The sequence below is a fragment of the Diceros bicornis genome, chromosome 22 (genome assembly GCF_020826845.1).
Source record: "Diceros bicornis minor isolate mBicDic1 chromosome 22, mDicBic1.mat.cur, whole genome shotgun sequence".
NCBI lineage: Eukaryota > Metazoa > Chordata > Mammalia > Perissodactyla > Rhinocerotidae > Diceros > Diceros bicornis.
The window spans coordinates 27209272-27234766 of record NC_080761.1 but is presented as its reverse complement, the minus strand read 5'-3'; the positions used below and the strand labels follow the sequence as shown (position 1 = coordinate 27234766).

Sequence of the window (25495 nt, the reverse complement as noted above, 5' to 3'; positions counted from 1 at the left end):
CCTGGAGTCTGACTCCAGGCTAAATGGTTACAATGACTCTACTTTCTGACAACCCACCCTTTAATTACTCTCTTGGAGCTCAGTCCCAATATCTGTGTGATATTGTGATGTATAATAAGAAATGCATATTTGGTCTTCTTCCTTCTTTCCAGCACAGAGCTCCTCCTAAAACCCTTGGAATTTCCTAAGTGTCAAGAGCCATAAAGGTGTCTTTTGTTATGTTAATGAGGTGACTTTTGGAAAGCACCTAAGGATGGGGGCTGGTTGCTAGGGAAGCCAACCATGTGATTAGAGGCTTGGAACTTTCAGTCCCGCCCCCTGACCTCTGGGGAGAAGAGACAGGCTGGAGATTGAGTTCAGTTGCTAATGGCTAATGATTTAATCAATCATGCCTTTGTAATGAAGCCTCCATAAGAACCCAAAAGGACAGGCTTCACAGAGCTTTCCGGTTGGTGAACTCATGGAGATTGGAGAGAGTGGCCCACCTGGAGAGGGCATGGAAGCTCCACGCCCTTTCCCCATACCTTGCCCTATGTTTCTCTTCTATCTGGCTGTTCCTGAGTTATATCCTTTTATAAAAAAACCAGTGATCTAGTAAGGAAAATATTTCTCTAAATTCTGTGAGCCACTCTAGCAAATTAATCAAACCTGAGGAGGAGGTTGTGGGAACCTCCAGTCTACAGCTGGTGGGTGAGAAGCACAGGTAACAACCCAGGCTTGCGACTGGCATCTGAAGTGGGGAGGTGGGGGAATTCGGTCTTGTAGAACTGAACCCCTAACCCGTGGGATCTGGTGCTATCTGTGGGTAGATAATGTCAGAATTGAGTTGAAGTCTCAGACACCCTGCTGGTGTCTGAGAATTGCTTGATGTTATGTGGGAAGCCCCACACATAAGTTGGAATTGAGTCCAGGAACCCTAAAATAATCTGTTATCTTCTAAATTGCATTGTCTCAAACTGAACTCAAGTTTGAATGAGACCCTGCTCCTGTTTTACAAGCCAATCATATGAAACAAGGGAGACATGAGGTCAACTCTATTTCTTAATACCGAGAAATTATCTGAATAGTTCAGCAAAGTGTCTCCACATGTAAGACTGAAGACCATTCATCACCATTGTGAATGTGTGTTAAAGGAAAACTGTTACTACTCACAACACTTCCGACACCAAATGTATGGGTCTTTTTTCACTACACCAACCAATTTTCCAGCTCTCTGGACACCAACTGGGTATCATAAAATTTGATTCAATTCTGACACTAACTACTGGGAGTGAGTGTCAGATTCCACAGGTTTAAGAGCTCAGTCCCATAAGACTGCTCTCTTTAGACACCAGTTGCAAGTGATGGGTCCCTAGGTTACCCACACTTCTGTCTATCTTGGCTAGTAAGTCGGGTTCCACAAACCCACTCAGTTTTGATAATTCTCTAGAACAGCTCACAGAACTTAGGGAAACATCTGCTTAGATTTATCAGTTTATCATAAAGGATGTTATAAAGGATACAGATGAACAGCCAAATGAAGAAGTACATAGGGTGAGGTCCAGAAGCGTCCCAAGTGCAGGAGCTTCTGTCCCTGTGGAGTTGGGATGTACTACCCTCCTGTACGTGGATGCATTCACCAACCCAGAAGCTCTCTGAACCCCATAGTTTAGGGACTTTTATGGAGGCTTCATCATGTAGGCATGATCGATTATTAACTCAATCTCCATCCCCTCTTCCCTCCCTGGAGGATGGGGGGTGGGCTGAAAGTTCCAAACTTATAATCATCATTTACTCTTTCTGGTGACCAGCCCCTATCCTGAAGCTATCCAAGAGCCCAGAAGAGCCATCTCATTAGAACAAAAGATGCTTCTATCACCCAGGAAATTCTAAGCGATTTAGGAGCTCTCAGATGCTCCTGTCATCCTTATCACTCAGGAAATTACAAGGGTTTTAGAAGCTCTGTGTCAGGCACTGGGTGACAGAGACCAAATATGTATACTACTTATTATGTCACAGTGTCTTTGTGAAGTCTTGGAGTAAAACAGAAATTAAGAGAAGGAAATACAAAGAGTGAAAAAGCATCCCTGGACTTCACCTTTTTTTTCATTGGTTTATAACATTATATAAATTTCAGGTGTACATCATTATATTTCGATTTCTGTGTAGATTACATCATGTTCACCACCCAGAGACTAATTACCGTCCATCACCACACACATGTGCCTAATCACCCCTTTTGCCCTCCTCCCTGCACCCTTCCCCTCTGGTAACCGCTAATCCAATCTCTTGGACTTCACCTTTAACTCAAGGCTTAGCAGGAAGACTGAGGTCATTGATAACTGACAGAAACAGATGAAGAGTCTTCCAGAAAAACATCAGCAGGGCACTCTCTGAAAGAGCTTGCTGAAACACTTTGAAGGGTAACAAGTCAGTTAAGGCACTAACTGGCCGGGGGCGAAATTTTCTTGGGCAAACTTAACTGAGGCAACTGTGGTTTGTGATCATCTTGGAAGAAAGATGCTCTGTCAGGGTAGAGTGATCTGGGTCACTCTGCCCAGATCATGACTGGATATCTGTCTGAAGCAATAGGGAATGTGGCTGTGAAAGGAGTTCTGAAACCTCCAGTCTTGCTAAACAGTCCCTGTAAGAAGGGGGGCGGTGTGGAGAAAGGGGAAGAGCACACATCAAGACCCAGATTCTAAGAGTCTGTGATTTTTAAGACTAGAGTAAATGTGGTTTTATTCAGACCTAGTGTCTGATTAGAGCCCTTCTGCCCCCAGTGTGTTTATTCTGTAAGTCTCTAATTACATTCACTTCATAATGGAGTTCTGCATGAGCTAACGCTATCCTTTAGATCTATGTTTGGTTGTCATAAATATTCCCATTCATTCATTATGCTGCTTGCTGGACCTTTAAGAAATGTGATTTTTTTCCATGAGCAGCTTTCTTAGGCTAATATTCTTCTTAAGAAAGATCTGAAGAAAAGAAAATTCAGGATGCCTTGGCTATGTTCTTGTGACATATGCATCTTATCAGCCCTCACTAAGGGGGAGCAATTCCATTTACTCATCTGCTGTCTCTTTAGAGCTCTGCAGAGCTGGCTGCAGATCCGGCCTCTAGATACTCCCAAGTCACTGGTTGTTCTCAAAGCCAAAGATGGGCTAATTAGCCAAATTTCACATTTGAGGAGAAACCGTTTGAGAAGATGAAACATTTGAGGTTTGGTAAAACCTGAGACAGTTTTTATGCTCACATAACATTTAGTGAAAAATAAAATCCAAATAACCCCAATTTCTTCATATTTATATTGTTAAAATGTTGCTTTGTCAGAATTATTATTATTATTTTGTTTTGGTGAGGAAGATTGACACTGAGCTAACATCTGTGCCAGTCTTCTTCTACTTTTTGTATATGGGATGCAGCCACAGCACGGCCCGACGAGCCATGTGTAGGTCCGTGCCCATGATCCGAACCTGCGCACCCTGGGTCACTAAAGTGGAGTGCGCAAACCCAATCACCGTGCCACTGGGCCAGACCCTGTCAGAATTATTTTATAGACACATAAATTTTTTTTCAACAAAGCTCCTCAGTTTATTTTGGCCTGTAACCTGTTTATTTGTATTATTTTTATAACTTCTAAATCAGCAAAATCAAGCAGATAACTTGTCAGTAATTTATATAAATATTGAAAGCTCTAACTTCAGATAGTCCTTTGGTAGAAATTGTAAAATCAGTTTTGCTATTAAAAAACCTCAGTTCAGTCAAGAGTTTCTTTAGTGACAAATTGCTATAAAGAAATAGAGTAACGTTGATAGAATTATTTAATTTTGAATTTCAGTAGATAAAATGATTATCTACTCTCACAGTGTTGTGGAGTAAATATGAAATAATAAATAGGACATACTTTGTGAGAGGTAAAGTTTTAATATTATCGTTGATTTGACCAAAAGCAAAGCCACCAAAATATAGTCATATAAATATATAATCATATAACCTAACTATAACTATAGTTATAACTACATACTGTTGATATATCTACCCAGAGGAGGCAAGTCAAAATTTAATTCTGTATTCACATACTAATAATTAACATTCCTCTAAAGCACATAGTTATGCTGGAGACTCATAGCCCTCTACACCCTGAAGATTGCTCATAAATGGAAAAACATTCCTCAATAGGGAAATTTACTCATTTGTATAAAGGTAGACATAAGAGGAGACTCTTCACCCTTCCACACAAGTCCTCTACTCCTGCATGTTCCCTTGGAGCCCACAAGTAACTCAGCTATAATGGCAAAAGGGTAGAAATTGATCTGAGTTTTCAAACTACATGGTTCTGTAATGACTATCACAGTGGAGAGACCCCTTGGGCTGAGCAAGACACCCAACATTTATCTGTTAGTTTATCTCCATGTCACAGAAGATCCAACATAACATTGACTTAAACACCCAAGAGCTTTTTTCTCTCATTGAAAGAAGTCTGATGGAAGGAACCTAAGGCAAGATGGCAGCTCCACAAAATTTGTAGAGGCCCAGGTTCCTTGCGTCTTCCTGCTCCACTATCCTGGTGTATGGCTTAACTCCTGAAAGTCACCTCAATGTTCAGGATGGCTGCTGGAGCGTGAGCCCACAAATCCATGTTGTACGCAATAGGATGGATAAAGGGAGGATTCAAAAATTGATTTCTTTAGCTTTTACTCCCCTTTTTAGGGAATCTTCCTGGAAGTCCCTCCCAACAATTCATGCTTATGTCTCATAGGCCAGAACATAGTCAGTTAGCCACACTTATCTGTAAGAGAGTCTGGGAAATATAGTATTTTAGTTGGTACATTGTTGCTCCCAGCAATATAGGCATTTTATTAGTAAGATAAAAGGCAAGAATGGATCTGGATAGGCAACCAGCAATTGCCACACAAAGTATAAATTATTTGGGGCTTTCTGGGGAAAGAGGAGAAAGGAAAACCTCTGGTCAAAGAGAATTGCTGCCTGGTGACCTGACCAACTGTCTACATCCACACTCCCACTCCTACTGGAAACTGTCTACTAAAAGCCTGGCTCAGCCACCATAGGGAAAAAACAGAAGGAATAATAGCTGGCGTCAGTTGTGCTCTTGCTATTTGCCAAGCCATGTATAATCACTTTTCATGCATTATCTCATTAAGTCTCAAAGCAATCCTTAAGTAGGTGCTAATATTATTCTTATTCTACGTATATGGAAACTGAGGCTTGAGATTAATTAATTTGACCAAGACTACTAGGAAGTAGGGAAGCAGAGGCTTGAACTCAGGTCTATTGTCTTGGAAGCAAGTACTCTTAACTAGTGTGCTATACTACATTACACCTACAGGACAAGAAAAAAGGACGAGGGAAAGTGTCATGAAGAGGTGACAGAATAAATTAAGTCCCAGAACTAAAGTGAAAAATGGTATATTAAAATGCTTAAAGATAAATTTTTTTAAAAAGGTAAAGTCATGACTCTCATACATATATTAAATGAACATGTGTCAGATATTTTATTTAACTTATTAATGGGTCAACCAGTAAGATGTTAAACCTGTTCAAAGGAAAATTCAAAGAACCACATATATATAGGCAATGAGGAATGTTTAAAAGAGTTTAGAAATAGATGCAAGAGCAGTCTATCCACGGAGCAGTAATCAACTGCATTTTCCTTTCCGTTTCTAAGGACAAGAATTACTTGTGTTATTATCAGTTTTTCTTAGAGAGTTGTAAAATAGCTCTAAGACACTGAAAGGTGAAGATAACCTGGAAGGGTATGCTAGACAGGACACTCAGTAACCTTTTTGTCCATTTTAAAGTCTTGTAATTTAAAAAATTTTCCTGACATACCTAAATTACCCTCTCCCCATTGCCAGATATACCAGCATTTAGAGGGACAAAGGATATCCCCTAAATTCCTTTTACCCTCTTACCCTCCATTTACCTGCTACCAGCATAGAGAGAGAGAAGGCAAAGAATCATCTTTTCTCTTTGAACTGTCCCAGTGTGTTGGTAAGATGGAAACTGAATTCTAAGGGCTGCCATATCACCTTTGGTGAGGTAATTAACAAATACTTATTGAATTCCTTGGCTGTGCCAGATAACTCTGCTAGATGAGCAAAGTAGACATGGCACCTGCTGTCAGATACTTACACTCTACAGGGGACAACTTACCTTCCAATAGAGGGCAAACAAGCTGGCTAATAGGATGTGCAAAGGTGCAAGCCCCCCCCACCTCCGCCCACAACTCTGTGAATTGCTTCTATAGATGTTACGTATTTCTTAGTGCTTATTTTATAACTTGGTCAAAGGATCCTTCCCAAGCCTATACAGCTGTCTGTCTCCTTGATGTTCTTCTTGCCCAGTTGTCGAGCATTCTGGAACATCATCAGAGAGAAACGACTATGTGTATTAAAGTTGCCAGTGTGGGGTTTTTTGTTGGCGGCCAAACTGTAGGATTGGCAGCATTTCCCTCGTAAAAGCTTCATGTGACTTCCTTCTGCCACCTTTGGAGATTCTGCAGTGATCAAGGGGCGTCTGATCACTCAGTACAGAGAAGCTTCTGGACTCCTCAAACTCTGCGCTTAAGTCACCCCAAAGAGAAACAAGGAGAAAAAGTCCCTTTCTTGGCCTCTCTGTCCCTTCCTTCTGCGTCTGTCTCCCTCATCTGTCATTCTCACTCTGTGTCTTGTCCTCATTGCCCTGCCAACTAGTTCTTGTTTGCAAAGGTTTTTTGCACTCACATCTCTGACTGGTTCCTCCAGGGGCTCATTTGCTCTTTCTTGGCAGCAGATTTCAGAGGGCACTGTTTTCTGCACACTGATAATTCAGCACCAGTGGCCCTAGAGGGGTCATATGCAGGCTCAGCATTCACCTTGATTACAGAGGAGGCAAGTGTGTGCTGAGGGAGGGAAAAGAAAAAGGGGGAGAGACAGTAACCACGGGTGCTTCATCTTCAGATGCTTCTCAGAGAGGAGCCAAGCCATAACGCTACTGTCTCCAATAACTGTTACAAACTAAACTTGTTGAAGCACATTGATCAAGATATCACTTTCCTCTAAGTCTGCCACTGCCTTGTGGCATGTCCTTGGGTTGGACACTGACCTCCCTAGGACTCAGTTTCCTGAGTTATAAAATGATGGAGTCAGAACAGGTAGTTAGCAGAGAACTTGAGCTTAAATATTGTTTAAATAAACTAAAGCCACTGAATTTTTTAAGAGTAAGGTTAATATTGCTTTTTTAAATGTTTAAGCAGATGTTCAGAATTGTCCATTAAGGAATGAAGTTGAAAGGAGAGAATAAAAGAGGGATTGATTAGGTATCCTGTTGTTTGAGGGACTGCTCATTGACTTTTTCTTTTAAATTAAAATAATAGCTGTACATGACGAGGGAGAATCTAATAGTATAGGAAGGTCTAAAATAAAAAGTAATCATCTCTCACCCACCCCACTCATGCCCTATCACATTTCCCAATGTGAACAACTCTGAACTTCTGTTATTTAATTTCTTTAGCTGATTACCATGATAACTTTATATCATAGTACTCATATTTCTGTTTGCTGAATTACCTACTTTGGATATACTGTTGACTCCCCATATAGTAAAGGAAGAACTTTCCTTTTCTGGTTCAACTCTCAATTTTGTTGATTATGTTATTTCTAGATTGTCAAGATTTAGAATACTTCACTAAGTCTTTAATGCTTTGTCTATAGGTTGCTTCTGAAAATTAAAACCCCCCAGAAAAGCATGTTAAGTATAATGATCATAGAAATATCTTTCACTATGGAACCATGTAGTTTCATTGGACCCATAAAAAAGGAAATGTAATCCTGTCGCTCAATTCTTGCTACTCCAAAAAGAGTGCTCTATATGTCTAAAATGGATAAACTTTTGGGGTTGGCCCAGTGGCGTGGTGGTTAAGTTCGCCCACTCCACTTTGGTGGCCCGGGTTTCACAGGTTCGGATCCCAGGCCCGGACCTATGCACTGCTTATCAAGCCATGATGTGGAGGCGTCCCACGTATAAAACAGAGAAAGATGGGCACGGATGTTAGCCCAGGGCCAATCTTCTTCAGCAAAAAGAGGATTGGCAACAGATGTTAGCTCAGGGCTAATCTTTCTCACCAAAAAACAAACAAACGAAAAAAAGGATAAACTTTTTATTTATTTTCAGATTTCTTCACTATTTAGCTGTACATGATGGAGCTTCACTTCTAATTTACACTCAGGTTGCCACTGTTTCTTCTATCTACATTATCCTTTTTCTTATATTTTTTCCTCTTGACTGATTCCTTGTATTTTTTTCTTTTGTGACACACAATTCAAAATCGTTTGAGGCTTTTTATGTCTGATAATGTTTTTTATTCTCTCACACTTTTTGGATTTGGGGCTGGGTATAAAATTCTAGGCTCAAAAGTCATTTTTCCTCAGAACTTCACTATCTCTGCTAATGTGCTGTGTTGCTGATGAGAATTCTGGTATCAATATGATTCTTGATCATTTGAGGCTAATGTGATTTTTTTTTTTTTGACTTTGAAAGCTTTGGGGATCTTTTTCTTTATTCCTAGGGTTGTCAAATTTTGCCATGATGTATCCAGATGTGGACTAGTTTTTTAAGTTAGCCACTCTCCTTCATACTCAGTAGACTCTTTCAATCTGAAGACTAATATCTTTCTTGAGTTCTGGGAATTTTTTTTCTATTATTTATTTGACTATTATGTCTATATACCAACTTGACTATTCTTTTATGGTTTCTCTCTTTGAGTTTGCTCTTCATTCTTAGATTTCCTCAGATTTACCTTACAGATCACTATCTTGGTCTGAAGCTTTGGCAATTCACCAACTGAATTATTTTTCAGTAATCGCATTCTTAATTTTATAGCAGCCTGCTCCTGTTTTATGGCTATAAAATCTCTCCTACTCTCTAAGATTACTAATTAAAAAAAGTTATCTCTGTTTCCCTTAGAGTCATTTGTTCTATTTATTAATCTCCAATTTTCTCTTTCATGCTGTTTATTTTCCTCCAGTGTCTGGAGATCCTTGTTTTCTCATTCTTAACTGATGAATGAAGAACTAGATTGCTTAGTACAGACAGTTACTGTGGATCTGTGTTCCCAACAGGTCTCTCCCTTAGGAGGGAGGGCAAACCAAAGCCTTTTCCTAAGTGGGGAAGGTGTGTGACAGGTAAGCTTCCCTGGATGTATACCTGGATGTGCAGCTCACTGGTAGCCTAGGGGCCTGCACTACTGCCGAAATATAAGTTTTGTCTTTGGGAATGGAACTTGGAGTGGCACTGCCTCATAGTTTTCTCCCCTCAGAGTCTGAAATTAGAATCCAAAGTTATCCCAGGCTCTGCTCTGTCTCTCTTTCTGGCTTCAGTATCCACACTAAGATCCCTTCTAAGACAAATCACAGAAAGCTGTGCTAAAACTTTAGCCGGGGACAAAACCCGGTGATGTCAGCCTCATTGAGTCCATATACCTAAGGTGGAGGGGGGCATACTAGCTGAGATGATAATCCTGTGGGCTGCCTCTGCTTCTGGCATTTGCTGACTCAAAATTAGGATATTTCCTCCTAAACTCCCTTACAGGAAAACTTCCTTAGCTCTGATATTTAGGAGTTCAGAATAATGTACTCTGTCTCCATCAATCCAATCCAATCTGCTTTCTGTCTTCTAGAATTCCCTCAAACTTTCTCCTCCCTTGCTAGCTCTTTTTAATGTACGTGCATATTAAGGTTTCTTTGTGATTTATGTCATTTCCCCTATTTCTGTGGAATCTCAGAAAAGAGAGGAGGCAGATATATTTGCTTAGATCTCTGCTCTTACTAATATTTTCTTTAAAGAAAAATCACTTTGCTGTTTTTATAAAAATAGTACCTTATAATAAATTAAGCAATTCAGAAATTTAACAAAGAAGAAAAAGTTAAAACTACTCATAATAATCATCATTAATATATGCAAATATACAAAGAGAAGAATGGCTAAAGAGAAATACGTTTAGGAAAAAGAGATTATATGATCTATAGTATTTTAAGTAAAAAAATATTAAATTAAATCAAATTTTATTGAATTTAACAGAAGGAAAACAACTGAGATAAAAGAAAAGAAATTGCTTAACTTTAAATAAGTGTTTCTTCACTCAAAGAGAAATTACTTCCTAAAGGATTTCTCTAAAGTTGTGGAAACATTAAGAAATTAGAATTTTTTTTAACTTCATGATAAAAATTTACTCCTTCCTTTTAAAGAAATGAAGTCAGCAACACACTCGTATCTCCTCCTTCCTCTTTTCCCTTTTGTTAGTTATATGTTTTTATATTGTCAAAATGTAATGTAATTCTCTTTGAAATATAACCAAAATTCATGCAATTTTTTAGTATTCTATAATTAAATGGATTAATTTCTAACCATTGGTCTTTTTGTTACAGCTTTTTTATTACCAATGTTTATTTAATTCATCTTTTTTTTTTTTTTTTTGATGAGGAAGATTTATTCCTGAGCTAATGTCTGTTGCCAATCCTCCTCTTTTTGCTGAGGAAGATTGGCCCTGGGCTAACATCTATGCCCATCTTCTTCTACTTTATATGGGATGCTGCCACAGCATGGCTTAATAGGCAGTGCTTAGGTCCGCGCCCAGGATCCAAACCTGGGAACCCTGGGCCCTTGAAGCGGAGTGTGTAAACTTAACCCCTGTGCCACTGGGCCGGCCCCTATTTAATTCATCTCTTAATTATGTAGATTTCTTTTTTCTTTTTGGCAAAGCATTTTTTGAAGAAGGGCTTAGTGTGCTATTTACCCTGAGTTCTTGCATGTTGAAAATGTGAATAACACCTTCTCTGGATTTAATCTTCTTTTGGTCACATTTTTTTTTTTTTCTAAATTTTGTAGACATTGTCTCATTGCCTTCTTAAAATGAATGTGACTATAGAGGAGTCTAATGCCAGCCTGATTTTCTTTCACTTTCAAGGTGATTTATTTTTCTGCCTGGGTGCCCAAGGAATTCATTCTTTTTTCTTTAAATCCAAAATCTTGACTAGAATGTATTTCCATATTACTATCACTGTATGAAATTTTCCCATGACTACTATGTATTTTTTTCTGTTAACAGATTCAGGGAAATTTTCTTTTATAAAGCTTGGAGTGATTTTTCCATTTCATTTTTCTATACTTCTGAGACATTAATTACCTTTGTGCTACTTCGTTTTAATCTGTCTTCCATGTCTAGTACCTTCTTTCTGATTGCAGAAATCAGTTTGTCTTTTTAAATCTGCATTCATTCATTATGATTATATCAAACTTATCTATTAATAGCATAATTTTAAATTTCCTATTATATTTCATGCGTACAAAAATAGAGGTGAATTTAAATATGAGATATAAAGAATAACCAAATAAACACATATATCCCCACAGCCCAATTTAAGAACTAGAATAATATAGCTATGTATTAAAATTCCTAAATGCTTCTCCCAGATTCCATGCCCTCCCTTCACTCTCAAAAGTTACCAACATCTTGGGGCCGACCTGGTGGTGCAAGCAGTTAAGTGTGTGCTCTCCGCTGCGGTGGCCCGGGGTTCGCCGGTTCGGGCACTCACTGACACACCGCTTGGCAAGCCATGCTGTGGCGGCGTCCTATATGAAGTGGAGGAAGATGGGCATGGATGTTAGCCCAGGGCCAGTCTTCCTCAGTAAAAAAAGAGGAGGATTGGCAGATGTTAGCACAGGGCTGATCTTCCTCAAAATAAAGTTACCAACATCTTAAGTTTTTTTTTGTTTTTAATTTTTTGTTTATTGCAGTAACATTGGTTTATAACATTGTAAAAATTTCAGGTGTACATCATTATACTTCTATTTCTGCATAGATTACATCATGTTCACCACCAAAATACTAATTACAACCCATCACCACACACATGTACCGAATTATCCCTTTCACCCTCCTCCCTCCCCCCTTCCCCTCTGGTAACCACCAATCCAATCTCTGTCCCTATGTGTTTGTTTATTGTTGTTATTATCTACTACTTAATGAAGGAAATCATACGGTATTTGACCTTCTCCCTCTGACTTATTTCACTTTGCATTATGCCCTCAATGTCCATCCATGTTGTCACAAATGGCTGGATTTCATCGTTTCTTATGGCTGAGTAGTATTCCATTGTGTATATATACCACATCTTCTTTATCCATTCGTCCCTTGATGGGCACTTAGGTTGCTTCCAAGTCTTGGCTATTGTGAATAACACTGCAATGAACACAGGGGTGCATGTACCTTTACAAATCGGTGTTTTCAAGTTCTTTGGATAAATACCCAACAGTGGAATAGCTGGATCATATGGTAGTTCTATCCTTGATTTTTTGAGGAATCTCCATACTGTTTTCCATAGTGGCTGCACCAGTTTGCACTCCCACCAGCAGTGTATGAGAGTTTCCTTCTCTCCACATCCTCTCCAACACATGTTGTTTCCTGTCTTGTATATTATAGCCATTCTGACGAGCGTGAGGTGATATCTCATTGTAGTTTTGATTTGCATTTCCCTGATAGTTACTGATTTTGAACATCTTTTCATGTGTCTGTTGGCCATCTGTATATCTTCTTTGGAGAAATGTCTGTTCAGGTCTTTTGCCCATTTTTTAATTGGGTTGGTAGTTTTTTTGTTGTTGAGATGCATGAGTTCTTTATATATTTTGGAGATTAAGCCCTTATCAGAAGCATGGTTTGCAAATATCTTCTCCCAATTGTTAGGTTGTCCTTTCGTTTTGTTGATGGTTTCCTTTGCTGTGCAGAAGCTTTTTAGTTTGATGTAGTCCCATTTGTTTATTTTTTCTGTTGTTTCTCTTGCCTGGTCAGACGTGGTATTTGAAAAGATGTTGCTAAGACCGATGTCGAAGAGCGTACTGCCTATGTTTTCTTCTAGAAGTTTCACAGTTTCAGGTCTTACATTCACGTCTTTAATCCATTTGGAGTTAATTTTTGTGTATGGTGTAAGGTAAGGGTCTGCTTTCATTTTTTTTGCATGTGGCTATCCAGTTTTCCCAACACCATTTGTTGAAGAGACTTTCTTTTCCCCATTGTATGTTCTTGGCTCCTTTGTCAAAGATTAGCTGTCCATAGATGTGTGGGTTTATTTCTGGGCTTTGATTCTATTCCATTGATCTGTGTGTCTGTTTTTGTGCCAGTACCATGCTGTTTTGGTTACTATAGGTTTGTAGTATATTTTGAAATAAGGGAGTGTGATACCTCCAGCTTTGTTCTTTTTTCTCAGGATTCCTTTAGCTATTCGGGGTCTTTTGTTGTTCCATATACATTTTAGGATTCTTTGTTCTATTTCTGTGAAAAATGTTGTTGAAACTTTGATAGGGATTGCATTGAATCTATAGATGGCTTTAGGAAGTATGGACATCTTAACTATGTTAATTCTTCCAATCCAAGAGCACGGAATATCTTTCCATTTCTTTGTGTCTTCTTCACTTTCTTTCAGAAATGTTTTATAGTTTTCGGTGTACAGATCTTTCACCTCTTTAGTTAAGTTTATTCCTAGGTATTTTATTCTTTTTGTTGCAATTGTAAATGGGATGGTATTCTTAATCTCTCTTTCTGCTACTTCGTTGTTAGTGTACAGAAATGCAACTGATTTTTGTATGTTGATTTTGTATCCTGCAACTTTACCATATTCGTTTATTACTTCTAAAAGTTTTCTGGTGGATTCTTTAGGGTTTTCTATATATAAAATCATGTCATCTGCAAATAGTGACAATTTCACTTCTTCCTTTCCAATTTGGATTCCTTTTATTTCTTTCTCTTGCCTGATTGCTCTGGCTAGGACTTCCAGTACTATGTTAAATAGGAGTGGTGACAGTGGGCATCCTTGTCTGGTTCCTGTTCTTAGAGGGATAGCTTTCAGTTTTTCACCATTGAGGATGATATTCACTGTGGGTTTGTCATATATGGTCTTTATTATGTTGAGGTACTTTCCTTCTATACCCATTTTATTCAGAGTTTTTATCATAAATGGATGCTGTATCTTGTCAAATGCTTTCTCTGCATCTATTGAGATGATCATGTGATTTTTATTCTTCATTTTATTAATGTGGTGTGTTACGTTGATTGATTTGCGAATGTTAAACCATCCCTGCGTCCCTGGAATAAATCCCACTTGATCATGGTGTATAATCTTTTTAACGTATTGTTGTATGAGATTTGCTAGTATTTTGTTTTGGATTTTTGCATCGATGTTCATCAGTGATATTGGCCTGTAATTTTCTTTTTTTGTGTTGTCCTTGTCTGGTTTTGGTATCAGGGTAATGTCAGCTTCGTAGAATGAGTTAGGGAGCTTCCCCCCTCCTCAATTTTTTGGAAGAGTTTGAGAAGGATAGGTATTAAGTCTTCTTTGAATGTTTGATAGAATTCACCAGGGAAGCCGTCTGGTCCTGGACTTCTATTTTTGGGGAGGTTTGTGATTACTGTTTCGATCTCCTTACTGGTGATTGGTCTATTCAAATTCTCTACTTCTTCTTGATCCAGTTTTGGAAGGTTGTATGATTCTAAGAATTTATCCATTTCTTCCAGATTGTCGAATTGGTTGGCATATAGCTTTTCATAGTATTCTGTTATAATCTTTTGTATTTCTGAGGTGTCTGTTGTAACCTCTCCTCTTTCATTTCTGATTTTACTTATTTGTGCCTTCTCGTTTTTTCTTGGTGAGTCTAGCTAAAGGTTTGTCAATTTTGTTGATCTTTTCAAAGAACCAGCTCTTGGTTTTATTAATTTTTTCTATTGTTTTTTTGGTCTCTATTTCATTTATTTCTGCTCTGATTTTTATTATTTCCCTTCTTCTACTGATTTGGGGCTTTGTTTGTTCTTCTTTTTCCAGTTCCTTTAGGTGCATTGTTAGATTGTTTATTTGAGATTTTTCTTGTTTGTTGAGATAGGGTAGTATCGCTATAAACTTCCCTCTTAGAACTGCTTTTGCTGTATCCCATAAATTCTGGCATGTCGTATTTTCATTTTCATTTGTCTCCAGGTATTTTTTGATTTCTTCTCTGATTTCTTCGTTAACCCAGTCGTTGTTCAGTAGCATTTTGTTTAATCTCCACGTATTTGTGGCTTTTCTGATTTTCTTCCTATAGTTGATTTCTAGTTTCATACTGTTGTGGTCAGAAAAGATGCTTGGTATTATTTCAATCTTCTTAAATTTATGGAGACTTGTTTTGTGGCCTAATATGTGATCAATCCTGGAGAATGTTCCATGTGCATTTGAAAAGAACGTGTATTCTTCGGTTTTTGGATGGAATGCTCTGTATATATCTACTAGGTCCATCTGTTCTAGTGTGTCATTTAAGGCCAATGTTTCCTTATTGATCTTCTGTTTGGATGATCTATCCGTTGGTGTAAGTGGAGTGTTAAAGTCCCCTACTATTATTGTGTTACTGTCTATTTCTGTTTTTATGTCTGTTAATAATTGCTTTATATATTTAGGTGCACCTACATTGGGTGCGTAGATATTTACAAGTGTTATATCCTCTTGTTGGATTGTTCCCTTGATCAATATGTAATGCCTTCTTTGTCTCTTTTTACAGTTTTTGTTTTAAAGTCTACTTTGTCTGATATGAGTACTGCTACCCCAGCTTTCTTTTCATTGCCATTTGCGTGGAGTATCTTTTTCCATCCCTTCACTTTCAGTTTGTGAGTGTCTTTAGGTCTGAAGTGTGTCTCTTGTATGCAGCATATGTATGGGTCTTGTTTAAAAATTTTTTCCAGTCAGCCACCCTATGCCTTTTAATTGGAGCATTTAGTCCATTGATGTTTAAAGTAGCTATTGATAAGTATGTACTTACTGCCATTTTTTAACTTTTTTTTTTTTCTCAGTGTTTTAGTAGTCCTTCTCTGTTCCTTTCTTCTTCTATACAGAATTGATGGTCACTTGTTTGACCTCTGTCTGAAAGCTGTACTCTTTAACTCCCCTCCTCCCTCCTTTTATATTTTTGATATCATATCTAACCTCTTTTTTGTGCATTTGTATCCATTACGTTCTTATCATGGAAATAGATAATTTTTCCTATTTCTGGTCTTCTCTTTTCCCCTTAAATCAGTCCCTTTAACATTTCTTGTAGCACTGGTTTCTTGGTGACAAACTCCTTTAATTTTTGCTTGTCTGGGAAAATTTTGATCTCTCCTTCCATTTTGAATGATAACCTTGCTGGGTAGAGTATTCTTGGCTGTAAGTTTTTTCCTTTTAGCACTTTAAATATATCGTGCCATTCTCTTCCAGCCTGTAAGGTTTCTGCTGAGAAGTCAGCTGATAGCCTTATGGGGTTTCCTTTATATGTAACTTGACATTGTCTTGCGGCTTTTAGGATTCTCTCTTTATCTTTAATTCTGGACATTTTGATTATGATGTGTCTTGATGTGGGCCTCTTTGGGTTTATCTTGTTTGGGGCTCTCTGTGCTTCCTGTACCTGGATGTCTGTTTCCTTCCTTAGGTTAGGGAAGCTTTCATCTATTATTTCTTGAAATAGACTCTCTGCCCCCTTGTCTCGCTCTTCTCCTTCCGAGACACCTATAACACGGATGTTGGTGCGCTTGATGTTGTCCCAGAGGTCCCTTAGACTGTCCTCACTCTTTTTAATTCTTTTCTCTTTTACCTGTTCACCTTGGGTAATTTCTTCTAGTCTTTCATCCAGCTCACAGATCCGTTCTTCTGTATCCTCTACTCTGCTTTTGAGTCCCTCTAATGAATTTTTCATTTCCAGTATTGTATTCTTCATTTCTGATTGGTTCTTTTTTATATCTTCCATTTCTTTGTTGACATTCTCACTGAGTTCATCTATTCTTCTCCCCAGATCAGTGAGCATCCTTAACACTCTTTGTTTGAACTCTCTGTCAGGTAGGTTGCTATTTCTGTTTCACTTAGTTCCTTTTATGGAGTTTTGTCCTGTTCCCTTACTTGGAATGTATTCTTTTGCCTCCTCATTTTGCCTCTTTCCCTGTGCTTGTGTCTACATATTAGGTAGGTCAGCTACGTCTCCTGTTCTTGGATAGGTGACCTTATGTAAGTGATGCCCTTGGAGGCTTCCAGTGTGCTTCCCTCAGTTCTCAATGTTCCAGGGGTGACCCCTGTGTGGGCTACGTGTGTCCTTCTGTTGTGGCCTGTTTGCTCTCCCTGTAGGCGCCCAGGGAGGCTGAGTTATGCTCCTGGCCAGCTGTTGTAATGCTCAGCTGCTTGTAGTTGTTGTGGGCCCTTCAGTCTCTTTATCAGGTGTGGGGAGCCCCAGCACAGTTGGCTGTAAGTTCTAATACCACATTTGTGTTGCAGTATTTCTTTTAAGTGAGTAGGCCCCCAGCGTGGCAGGTTGTTAGGCTCAGGGGCTTACAATTGCTGTAAGCCTCTAGCCTATTAGGTCTCTTGTCAGCTCTCTGAGGATTGCAGCTGGGTGGGGCTGGCCTCAGGCACAGGAGCACCCAATTGTTTCAGGCTTTGGAAGGTGGGGCAAACCCCCTATGTGGGTCTTTGAGAAGCACAAGTCTTCTGCAGCTGACAAGCCCTGCCGCCCACAGGTCCACACACACAGTCAACACAGTCCTGCCCCGTGTGCGTGCCCTGACCTCCCCAAGCGGACCCAGTCTCTCCATGGCGGGAGCCCCACACACTCCACCACCGCCCCACACTCTCCACCTGCTCCTTGTGCACACCCTGCCCCGCTCAAGTCGGCTCAGTTGCCAGGCTGCAGAGAATCCAGTCACCAATCTATACAGGCCCACAAGTTGCCTGAGGGCTTCTTGTTGGGTGGGGCCAGTCTCTAGGGTGGGCTGCCTGCCCTGGCTGAGCTGGATTAAGTCTTAAGTCGGTGCTCTAGCGGGTGGGGCAGACCTGGGCTAGCAGGCCTCAGGGAGAACTCCAATGGCGTCTGTGTCAGCACGCTCACACCAGGCCACAACAATGGCCGCCGCCAATGTCCCAGTCCCTGGAGAGGTCTCACCCCTCACCGAGATGCACTCAGGGCCTATTAGGTGAGTCTCTTGTCACCAAAGCACTGTGCACCTTTCTTTCTGGTGATTTTAGGATGCTTTCTGAAACAGGTCAGTTTGCGCGCGGGCCCTTTAAGAGCCGGTTTTAGTTTCTTTGTGAACCGGGTTTTCTGGGGGTGCTCCCCAATGCTTTAGTAGCAGGCAAAGTCCGATATTATGCCGCTGGTCTCGATTGTGCTGGGTCCACAAAATGCCCACAGCGGGGGCGCTCCCCTGCTCAGGGCCCTGCGCCTCCAGGGATGCTGCGGACCTGTGAGCTGCTCCCGGCGGCCGTGAAGCTGGCGGCTTGTGAAGGCGGCGTTTTTCCTCTCCAGAAGGGAGTCTCTGCCTCTTCTACCCCAGTTAGGATTGTCCGTTGTTGCAGGAGTTCCTCTTATCCAGTTTTCAGTTCTGTCTTAGGGGTAATTTTTCCACGTGTAGTTGTAAATTGCCTGTGTCCGCGGGAGGAGGTGAGTTCAGAGTCTGCTTACGCCGCCATCTTGACTCCGCCGCTCCCAACATCTTAAGTTTTGTGTTTAGTGTAAAAGAGTTTTAAAAAATAACTTAGTATATCCTAATCAATATCACTTACTTTTGAATACATTTGACCCTTTTTATAAGAGAAATCATACTATCTATTCTTCAGCAACCTCCTTTTTTTCCCCCTTAAAATTCTGCTTATAAAGTTAATTTACGTTAACACGTGTACGTCTAGTTCTTGCTTTCTCACTGTTGAATACTATTCATAGTGTGGATATACCACCATTTATTCATTCATTTCCCTGTCGATAATTACCTCCAGTATATTTGAAAATTTTATTTTATGACTACCAATATTACTATAAAAATTTTAGTACACATGTTCAAAAATTTCTCTAGATTGTGTATTTCTAGGAGGGTGATATTTCTAAGTTACAGAATAAGTATTTCTTCAGCTTTACTGAATAATGCCAAATGGTTTTTCAAATGTTTGTATATAATTTGAATATAATATATTCTCTTCCTGGATATTGGTTGTGTATTATTCTGTGATTATGTTGCTTTGCTTCTTGATTTGGTTCCTTGGGACTGAAATCTCCCTTTTAATCTCAGTTCTAATGCTTTATCACTTTGTCTTTAAATTGTTATCCTATTTAATCTATGTTCTCTTTGACTTATATATTCCTTTGTACTTTCTCATTTGATTTGATCATTGAAATAACACTGAGGAATAGGTACTATTATTATTCTCATTGTATAAGTGAAGAAATGGACTTCCAAGAAATTATATGTCTTGGCTACAGTCTTTTTTTTTTTTAAAGATTTTATTTATTTATTTATTTTTCCCCCAAAGCCCCAGTAGATAGTTGTATGTCATAGCTGCACATCCTTCTAGTTGCTGTATGTGGGACACGGCCTCAGCATGGCCAGAGAATCGGTGCGTCGGTGCACGACCGGGATCCGAACCCGGGCCGCCAGCAGCGGAGCGCGTGCACTTAACCGCTAAGCCACGGGGCCGGCCCTTGGCTACAGTCTTATGGCTGCTAAGTGGAGGGTTAGACTAGCACCCAAGTCTTTCACCTCCCAAACTCTTGCTCTTTCCACTGCTTTGAGACAGATATAACTAAGTGCTATATTGTGTATTATAGCTTCCAAGACTAATTAAGCTTCCAAACTGAACAGGCATAAACACCTGTAACTCAATGAAAAGCCTCACAAATGAGACAAGAACAGCAGCATACCAGGTGAAATTATGTAGCAGGCAGTGTACCTGATCTATCTTGGAAATTACTGTGATACTAAAAAGATGAATTCTACCTCTGCCACTTGTGTGTGTGTGTGTGTCTGTGTGTATGTGTGTGTGAATTTTAAGCAAGTGATAGGACAATTGACACAGGCATTTAAAACCCAATATAATAACAAGGAAGCAGGATTGAAACAAGGATATGATGTGGGTTTGTTTGTACCTTGATGGTATCTGGAGAGAAGAGTTTTTATTTGAAATCTCCCTCTGTCGTGAACGCTTAGAGAAGGACCAGGTCACGCAGGGAAAACTTGTGCAGCAATGAATATGGTGGATGATGGAGCCTTCCTCTGGGTTAGGGGCCTTTTCCAGCACTTGGAGGGACATACTGAGGTTCATTTTTTTCCTGAAAAGGATAGTTCTACTGAGTTTCAGTTTTGGAAGAATGGTACATGAGGTGTCAGGCTAGCATTAAAATATCTGTACTGAGAATATTGTAAACCAAAGATGAAGGAAGGCAGCAAGACTGACTCAAAGAATAGAGTGTGTCTTACATCTGGAATTAGCTGCTCTTGTGTCTCAGAGCTATTATTGGTTGAGTTTACACCCTATTTTCAAATATCTTTGTCAAGGAATTATATTCAAACCTAGGATTATCAAATAACTATTTTCACTGTTTCCTAAAGATTGATCCATAGGAGATAAATAAATGTTCAGTGGAAAAAAAAAAAACTGCATAGTATTCAAATAAGTTTGAATGTCTTTGGTTTAACCAAGCCAAACAGTTTTCTGCAGAATTCCTCAAAGTCATGAATATGCTAATGGACTCTGAATTTGTAAGAGGGATATATATTATAAAGAAGTTCCAAAATTATTTGATCATAAAGCCCTTATGTTCATGGACTCCTGGAATGTACTCTGGGGAAATTTTGCTTTCTTCTAATCATAAAATGTTAGAACTAGAAGGAGCCTTAGAACAACTCCAGTTTTAAACTTGAACTTTGCAAGGAGGGAAACTGAAATTTAGAGAGTTTAAGTGACTTCTCCAAGGGCACACAGCCCTTTGATTGCAAAGGCGGGACTAGAATCCATAGCTTCAGATTGCTGATCTGGTATTCTTTGAATCTGGTCACAAATAAATGAAGTCACAAGATGCAGTGACCTGCAGGCAGGCCTCTTTGCTCACATCCACATATGTGGTATGTCCTTCTTTACCAGTGAGAATAATGAGACTCAAAATTCTTTTCTGTGAACTCAAAATTGCCCTTCTGACAGCTCATAGAATCCTGTCTCTGAAGCCTTATTATATTTCTGATCTTCCTGAAAGTTCAAGAGTCTAGGATTATTCTCTGTAAATTCTCCAAATAGAGTATATTTCACACTCACTTGGATATCCTCTCCTAGTGGTCTCTCCAGCAGAACATAGACAGAAAAACTCCCTTCCAATGTCCTAGTCCAAAGTGATGAAGCAGTTTTATACACTGAAGTTGTGTAGACAGCCTCACACCCTATAAGCAGAATTTAGAAAGAGCTCAAAATTTAGAAATGGAATCAACTTTCTGGCAGGTGATGGAACAGTGTGGATCAGAAACCTTGAAAAGTCCCATACCCTTTAACTTTGAAGCAAGTAGTGGAAGTGTATCCCCAGATTTAATTGCATTATTATTTATCAAGACACTGTTGTAAGAATGAAAAATTTGATATAAACTGAATGTTCAATAACACGGGGTTGGTTAAATGAATCAAGGTACATCTATGAAATACTATACAGCCAATAAAAATTGAGTTGCAGAGCAATTAACATAAAGATGTCTAAAACAGAGCTTTCCAACAAGTGTGCCAGGTATGAGTTTTGATGCCCTTTGCCCTCATGGGAGCTGGTCAGGGTCTCGTGTGGCGTGAGCCCCCCAGTTCGAGCCCCCAGTTCAAATAGCTCCAACTGCAAGAAAAGCTTTTCCTTTTCACCTTCATGTGCCATAAAATTATTGTTATTTTTTTATGTGTGCCATGGTGTAAAAAATATTCAGAAGGCTAGTCTAAAATGTGTTACATGAAAAAAGATTATGAAGTATTACAAAATGTGATGTATTTCTATAAACAGAGATAGACTCAAATGTCTACTAGGAAATATACCCTGCCTACATCTGGATGATGGGAATACAAGTGATTTTTATTTTCATGTTTTTGCTCATCTGCATTTCTCTTTTTTAATAAACAGTATTCTTTAATTAAAATAATATGACAATAATGATCATTTTAATATCTACCAACCTATAATATGCCTTATCTTGATTTAGCCTCCAGTGGGCCTGTGAAGTAGGCACTACTATTATTATTTTCATGATATAAATGCTATTTTTAAATTGCAGATTTGAAGCTATTAGGAACTGGTCAAGTTGATGCAGGCAGAAAGGGAAAGATGAAAATGAGACATATCTGAAAAGTCGAAATAAGAAAACATAGTAACTAATTGTCTGTGGGAAGCAGCTATGTATGCCTCCAGGCTATTGAGGATTATGGGATTAGTGACCAAAACAGAATCGAGGAAAGACAAGATTATATAAAGACTTTAAGGAAACTTAGAGGAATGGTCAGTTTTCAAGAAGCTGAGGTTGGCTCTTTACTTGCTGATATTGAGGAGCTGACAAAGTACGTGGCTGGAAATGTCCAGGTGATGGCCGGAGCTCAGGTGACAGAGTGAACCTAAAGATGTCATTTGGACAGTTGTCCACAGTGGACACTTAGAGCTGTGTGGATGAGTGGACTCTCCTGAGAAGAGAATGTACAGACAAAAGCAGGGCACCAAAAGCTTTAACCTTTAGGCCTTGTCTCCACAGAACCCCATGAACTTGACTTCTATGTGTGGAATGATGATAGAATGGAAATCCACGAGTCATTGTGCATGGATAAATGTTGATAATGGATGGCATGTTCAAATAGTTTTCTTCATTGTTTTTCCTTAGATCAGAGATTACTTGATATCTTTTTTAAAAAGTATAAGTAGAAAAGACATTTAATAAGCTTATAGGGCACATGTTGGTGAGCAGAATCCTACAAGATAGGATTCGAGGTGAAAGATACCCTAGCCATGTGAGGAAGTGATCAGAAATTCAGAAGGTGCAACTGAATCTTGACAGATACATGGTATGATGCATTTAGGATGAAGAAAAGGATCAGGTTATGAAAATACAAGATGGAAAGTCTCTGACTATGTATAAATGCAATGAGCAGAGATCTAAGAGTCTCAGGGAACCACAGCTTGAAAAGGAATGTGCTGTATATGTTTATGCTGGTACATATAAGATGTTTATTAGGAAATATTTTTTTCAGGCAGTAGAAAGACATCAATGTAATAATGCAGTCACTTTGTCATATTTGGCATTAAGAAGAAATATATTAGAAATAAATATATTTCTCTTCCAGTTCCCTCTTTTAAGAGAGTTCAAAGTTATTAAATAGAATACAGAGGACATCAAAGAAAAATGAGTACATAACTGTAAAATGTACTTCTAAAGAAAGGTTAATGAACATGGTATTATTTATTTTCGGAATCAAAAGACCAAGGGATAATTTAATAAGGATCAGGATCGTTAATTTGTGCAAGATTATTGTACAGAGCTTTTTGGTATCTTTATTGCAGGTAGAACAATGGGAAATAAGCTGAAACCATTAATAAAAAACAATCCCCCCCAAAGTACATGTACACGCGCGCGCGCACACACACACACACACACACACACACACACAAGTGTATATTTTTATAAAGAGTCTGGAAGGGTATACATCAAACTATTAATAGTTATTATTTGTATGATTATAGATGTTTTTATTTGCTCCACATCTATATCTTCTAATTTATCTATAGTAAACGTGAAATATTTGTGCAGTAGAAAAGTATTTTTTAAAGTGTTTATAGAAACAAATATGTCGCTTCCCTCTGATCCCTATCACACTGTCAACTCCTAACCTTTAAAACTTATTTTTCATAAGATTTTGTATAACAATAGTACTGTTACCCTATTTTATCTTTTTCAGATGCTAGTGAAAAATAACCACCTTTCAGACAAGATCATTGTTTTGCCAGGGAAAATTGAAGAAATCTCACTTCCCGAGGCTGTAGATGTCATCATTTCCGAACCGATGGGATACATGCTGTTCAATGAAAGGATGCTGGAGAGTTACCTTCATTCAAAAAAATGGCTGAAAGCAAATGGTGAGTTGGCCAATTCCTGGTTCAGAAAATAGCCTAACTTTTCTGTAAAAGTTGCCATCCTCTTTCCCCCACATTTAATTCTGGACAGAAAGGAGGAGAGAGCATTTCTATTTCACCAATTCTTTGATTATCTCATCTTATCTCCCATAACCAATAAGCTAGTCTCCAACCATGAAGACAAAGATGGCAATGTGCTGCACAGTATTCGATATGGTATAGAGGACCAGTTCAGAGGTCTGTATTTTTGTCTCGTTTCTGTCACTTTCTTCCTTAAGGAATTTGGCCTAACAATTGACCTTTTGGCTTTGGTTTCCTCATCTGTATGATTAAAAATAACCTCTCAAGTCCTTCCAAGTGTTGGCCTTCTATAATGTGAGAAACTCTTTGGAGTCTGCTTGTTCTTTGTTCCATATTCTTTTCCTACTGAACGCCTCTCTTTCCCTGTGATCACTACATATAATTGAGATAGTAATATAAAATCCAATATTCTTTTTGTGCTTACCAAGTGTCTGCATGTGCTAAGCAATATGCGTAAATTAATTTACAAAAACCTTACAAAATGTGAATGAGGGTTTTTAATATATCTGAAGGTGCTGAGGGTCTTGGTGATTTTATATTCCTTCTGAAGGGAAGGTTTGGCAATGTCTGGAGACATTTTGGGTTGTCACGCCTGGGGGAGGGGGTGCTACAGGCGTCTTGTGCGAGAGGCCAGGGATGCTGCTAAACAACCTTCAGTGTACAGGAGAGACCCCCACATCAAAGAGTCATCCAGCCCAAAATGTCAGTAGTGCCAAGATTGAGATCTGGGTTAGCAGGAGGCGCTATTATGATCCCCACTTTATAGAAAACTGAGGCATGATGGGGGACAGCAACTTGGCAAGGACACACCTCTAACAAGTGTCAGAGCAGGGATTAGAACCCAGGCCTGTCTGGCCCTGAAGCCCCTGCTCACGACTCCTGCACAAACACTTATTTTCCACTCTTCACCAGAGATAGTGGATACGTTCCAACAGCACATTTTTTTCAATTCAGGCGTAGAAAGTAACTGGCCAATTTTAACAGTTGCATCTCTCATAAGAATTGCAGCTCCTTACCCCAATTTTATTTACTTTAAATTGCCCATGTTGTGGTTTCCTACCTTGATATCCTATGAAGACAAAATAGTGAATAAAAGTACAACTCGTACTCACCAAGTTACCAGTATATGCAGATAAGTAAAGCTTGAGGCTCATCTCGAATTTCCTACATTCTTCAAAATTTAGGGATTCAGGAATAGGCACTGTAAAAAAAAAAAAAAAACACTCATGCAAAAATAAATTAATAAACTTGGGCAAAGTATACCTGATGTTAAGAGCTTCATTAGCATTCCCATAGTCAAACAGCCCAGGAAGATCTTGGAAGCCTTGTGTTCATGCTGTGAAATTGAACTGTGGGAGATGAAAGCAAAGGAACAAAGCTGCCTGGGTTTCCTCCTCAATGTCCCCCAGGAAGAATTTTTTATTTTTTTCTGGAATTTTTCAAATGGTTAAGTGCTTTCATATGATAAGATTTTAAACATAGGTAATTAACGTGCATT

At 39.0% G+C, this 25495-nt stretch overlaps 1 protein-coding gene across 2 annotated transcripts in view; it reads left to right on the top strand.

Annotated features, from left to right (window-relative positions):
* LOC131420033 (histone-arginine methyltransferase CARM1-like) overlaps positions 1-25495 on the top strand; it is a 253398-nt gene that overhangs the window by 188492 nt on the left and 39411 nt on the right. For both annotated transcript variants that reach the window (XM_058565735.1, XM_058565736.1), the window contains exon 6: positions 23742-23919. In XM_058565735.1, coding sequence (XP_058421718.1) covers positions 23742-23919 — 178 coding nt within the window. The remainder of the gene's footprint in view (positions 1-23741; positions 23920-25495) is intronic.